The sequence below is a fragment of the Physella acuta genome, unplaced genomic scaffold (genome assembly GCF_028476545.2).
Source record: "Physella acuta isolate Inbredline_101_S28 unplaced genomic scaffold, ASM2847654v3 ptg001158l, whole genome shotgun sequence".
Lineage (NCBI taxonomy): Eukaryota > Metazoa > Mollusca > Gastropoda > Physidae > Physella > Physella acuta.
Window position 1 is genome coordinate 152501 of NW_026732675.1, and position 5000 is coordinate 157500.

The 5000-nt window shown below is 41.0% G+C and overlaps 1 protein-coding gene across 1 annotated transcript in view; it reads left to right on the forward strand.

The window, feature by feature from the left end:
* Nucleotides 1–3389, forward strand: part of LOC131956552 (sodium-dependent phosphate transport protein 2B-like) — a 6847-nt gene extending 3458 nt beyond the window's left edge. The window contains exons 7-9 of the mRNA XM_059321064.1: nt 350–416; nt 1588–1739; nt 2595–3389. Coding sequence (XP_059177047.1) covers nt 350–416; nt 1588–1739; nt 2595–3389 — 1014 coding nt within the window. The remainder of the gene's footprint in view (nt 1–349; nt 417–1587; nt 1740–2594) is intronic.
* Nucleotides 3390–5000: the final 1611 nt, after the last annotated feature.

Genomic DNA, 5000 nt, shown 5'->3' on the forward strand with positions numbered 1-5000 from the left:
ATCATGATTGGGCAGGAAATTTAAAAATTAGAAATCGGACTGTAAAAGATGGAGACCAAACAATTTGTTATGATAATCCTTAATAGAACTGTGTAATCAATTTGACGAGATTAAAGATTTAAAAAAAAAACATCGACAAAATTAGAAAGCAAATATTAGCATAAAATAAATATCTGACGCAAAATGATGTTTTCAAAACACATTCAACATTAATAGTTAGTCTCACTTTGGTTAGCTACAGAGACGGCCAATAGACTTGATTGTATAGGACTAATAGTTTAAAGTATAATTTAACCTTGTTCATACGATAACTGTTACATGTGTCAAAATTTCTGAACTGTCTAAACAGTTGTCTTCAAGTAAAATCAGAGCTATTGCCAAAGGTGAAGAGGTCAACGGAAGTATCATTGTACCAGGTAGGTCAAAGGTCATTAATAAACTCATGGGTTAGGGTTTTATTTCTAAAACTCCGTAATCATGAATTAAAATCTTTTAATTATCATTAGACAAATAATTTTGAACACTGATATATTCAAAACGACTTTAAAATGTTTAAAATTTTAAGTCACAGAATAATAAATCAGTTGTAGGACAACTAATTTTTAATACATGTATTCATAAGCTTGTAAACAGAGAGTTGATGAGGGGAATTGCAACTGATCAGAAGCAGTGGCGTAGCGAGGTCGGGTGTCACCCGGTGCGGCACTTAATGGTGTCACCCCCTCAGAGGCGTAGCGACTCTTCCAAGAGACAAACTTCCAATTTTCGATTTGCACCCCACTCGAACTTTCGATTTGCACCCCCCCCACCCTCGAACTTTCGATTTGCACCCCCCCCCCCCCCTAAAACTTTCGATTTACACCCCCCCCCCCTCAAATTTTTATCTATTTATTTTATGATTTTTTGCGTCAGTGTCACACCCCTAAATGGTGTCACCCGGTGCGGGCCGCACCCCCGCCCCCCCCCCCCGTCTACGCTACGCCTCTGATCAGAAGCGTAGCGACCTATTCCAGCGCCCGGGGCATACTATCAATTTTGCGCCCCCTCCTTCCCATTTCTTAATATGATTATTTCTGCCTGTGAAAAAAGCGCTTGTGTAAAGCATAGTAGTTGTTTAGTTTCGTAACTTTCAGCTTCATCATTCCTTTGTGGCCGGTTTGACTGTGGTTAATTCAATACTTCAGCTTAAAATGAGCTTTTAAATTAATTTTCCTACCCCTTTTAGCGCCAGAGTTTCTTCCAGGCATCTCTTCGGGGGAGGCAAAGCCCCCCCAGAAAAAATTCTACCGCCCCCCCCCCCCGAACGAAATGAAATTTATATAGTTTATATAGAAAATATATACTTTTAACAGTTTCCGCCACCCCCCCCCCCCCCCCGAAGAAAGTCTACCGCCCTCCCCCCCCCCCGAAAATTTCAAGTGCCCCCCCCCCCCGGAGAAAAAAGTCTGGAAGAAACACTGTTTGGCGCCCCTTGAGGTCGGCGCCCTGGGATGCCGCCCCACCCGCCCTCCCCTTAGCTACACCACTGCTACTGATTATCTAACATAATTATAGTTTTAACAAGATTTTTGTAAATAATTTCGGAAGGTGATCACGTGTTTGACGGGTGGAGCGGGACAGACGCACAGGCCGGGGCCATTATATTGGTTGTGTCCCTTGCCTTGTTGTGTACCTGCCTCGTTCTGGTGGTGAAGATCCTCAGCTCTTTACTCAAGGGAGCCATCGCTAAGATTATTCAGGTTGGTACTACTTTTTAGCGCAATTTCCATACTGGGATTGCGATTATTAATTCGTTATTTCTGGATGGATGGATGAATGAATGAATGGATGTGTGTCCGCAGCTTTTCCGCAGCTTTAAGTCGTATCTCCTCCTCAACGAAGCAATATCGAGGACTAGTTCCAAAGCAAATATGTTAAGCAAAATCCGAGGATGATTGTGGGCCAAAAAAATTCCCGGAATTCCTTCCTGAATTTCCCGGAAAAGCCAAAAAAACTCGAAAAAATGCAGGTTTTGGCCCATATTTCGGCAACCAGACCACTAAGCGACTTGAAACATTTACCAATCGATTCCTGCCATAATTTAGAACAATATTGCCTAAGAAAGTTTTCAAAAATATCCTTTCGTTCGGTCACAAAATTTGTTTTTAAAATTACATAAACACCTACAAACCGATCGTTCTAGCTTGAACGCACCCCAATATTATACGTCTATCTATTTTTAGATAACATAAGGAAATTGCGCTTAAATTGTCACTAGACTTTTTATTAACTTGTTTTTTTTTGTATTCTGGCTACAAATCAGAATTACTACTTTAAGTGTGTGTGTTTGCGTGCGCGTGCGTGCGTTGGTGGAGGCGTGCGTGCGTGTGTGTTTGTGTGTGTGTGTATGTGTGTGTGTGTGTTAATATTTCACACTATGATAAGCGGGTTTCTTTTAAAAAAAAATATCTACACGTCTGATTTAAAAAAAAAAACACAAACTAAAGAAAACATCATACAAAGTAGAGGGCCTAAATAGACACTTGAAATTTGAATACCGTACTTCTAAGGTTTTAACTTATTATTTTATGTTTGTTTTTGTACATGATCAACAGAGAGTTGTGAATGCTGACTTCCCGGGTCCTTTCAAATACCTGACCGGCTACTTCGTCATGCTCGTAGGCGCAGGTGTCACCATCGTTCTACAGAGCAGTTCCATCTTCACATCAGCCCTCACCCCCCTGGTCGGGGTGGGAGCGATCCACCTGACCCGGATGTACCCTCTTACTCTCGGCTCCAACATCGGCACAACAGTAACCGGGATCCTGGCGGCATTGACCTCGTCACCTTCCACGTTCAGAGAGTCGCTTCAGATCGCGCTGTGTCATTTATTCTTCAACATCTCCGGGGTCATGCTCTGGTACGTCGTCCCTCCCACCCGCAAGCTGCCCCTGGGGTTGGCTAAATTTCTAGGCCAGACAGTCCACACTTACCGCTGGTTTGCCGTAGTGTACATCATCTTAGTTTTTCTTCTGTTGCCTCTCGCCATCTTCGGCCTCTCCCTCGCCGGCTGGGAGGTCCTCGTCGGGGTGGGAGTCCCCGTTGTCCTTCTCGTCATCTTCATCATCGTCGTCAACATCCTACAGAAAAAAGCACCAAAATTTCTTCCCGCCCGACTCAAAACCTGGGAGGACTCTGGAATCCCAGAACCTCTGAGATCTTTAAGGCCGTACGACAATTTCTTTGTCCGGTTATCAAAATGCTGCTGTTCCTGTCGTAAGAAACACGACGCTGCCGTCGGTGCTTACTGTAACGAAGGACTCGTTGACGACACTGAAACGACCACCGCTGACGTCACCGGAAATCATTCAACAAGCAGCAGCGATCGAACAGTAGTTACCAAGTTTTAACAATCAAATATTTCTTCTTTGAAATATTCCTACGCTAAGCTGACAGTGTTGAACTGCTATCATATACCTCCACAAACATCGACAGGCTACTTAAGCCTATATTTTCATTTACCCTCATGACACATTATCGTAACATGCAAGCAAATTCTCCTTTTCAAAGACACATTTCATTTTCATAGTTATCCTCCCCTTGCTAAAATGTTAAGGAACACTAAATTATGTCTCAGTAGGACGGAGTGGTCTAGCGGTAGAGAGCTGGACTGCTAACCCTTAAGTCTCGAGTTCGAATCTGGGTTCAAGTCAGTAGACCGTCCCTGAGTCCACCCAACTCTGATGGGTACCTAACTCACGTTAGGGAGAGTAAAGGCGCCTGGGCATAGTGCTGACCACACTTCATATGCCGAGGTCACAGAAACAAGTGAAGTCTACTTCACTTGCCCTGTAGACCGTCAGGTTTGAAAGGGAAACTTTACTTTACTTTTTAAATTATGTCTCATTTGTTTTTTAAAAACAGAAATGTAAAATATACGATACTTTACATTTCCTACACCCCCTGACCCTCCCTCCTCCTCGGTCACAACCGAAACTCACCGTCACAGAAACAGACCACCCAGCATTCCCGTACCCCAAATTGACGTCATTTCTTAAAGTTCCCTTACTCTTCCATGTCAACACACACATACACACACACAAACACACACACAAACACACACAAACACAGACCGGCAGGCCATTTAGCATAGCCTAGTTATCACCAATAGTATTTGCCACCTGTTATTTTCGACTAAGAATAAAATAGTTTCTTTACTGGCTGTGTTCTGCATTACGTAAGATCAATTTCCTTCAAGTCAATGCCCCATCCACCTTTTTAATTTTCGAAGCTAACGTTATCTGGAACGTTCAACTAGTATATAACTCACTAGGAACTAAATCAGTATTTTGTAAAATGTGTATATTTAATTGTTTTTTAATCTAATAAAAATATTGAAGAAATCTATGCAAAAATAAAGATCAGTTAAACAAAATAAGGCTAAAATAACCGACATCCGGAAATGTATATTGAAATATTCGGATACAAATGTATTTTAATGCTACAATCGATGTTTTTATTTATATATTTTATTTTTAATTTGCTTTGTACATTGTTATTTATTTAAAAAATACTTGATTGCATTTGATTTGTAGCTTTGTGTGTGTGGATTTGTATGTGGATGTGTGTGTGGATGTGGATGTGTGGATGGTTAAAGATTTTAATTATTTTAAGTACACAGTTTACAGATAAAGTAGATATTTTCAATTAAAATTACAATATATTTTCTGCGGTGTCCGAAGGGAGGGGAGGGCAATAGGCATGCTCTCGAGAGATGCCTGAAAGATAAAGCGGGAGTGATTTCCCCTAGACTGTCTTGTATATTACTACTCGAAATTTGAAAGTATCATATGCAAACAATGTAATACTTATATCTGAGATGTTTTCCATGTTACTTAAACGGCACTCAAGTTATTATTATTAGAAACCGAAAGTAAAGTAAATACCACTTCCGATAAACGGAAATCGCTCAAAAGTTAATACAGAAGTACACATTTGATATAATACTTATATATGAAATT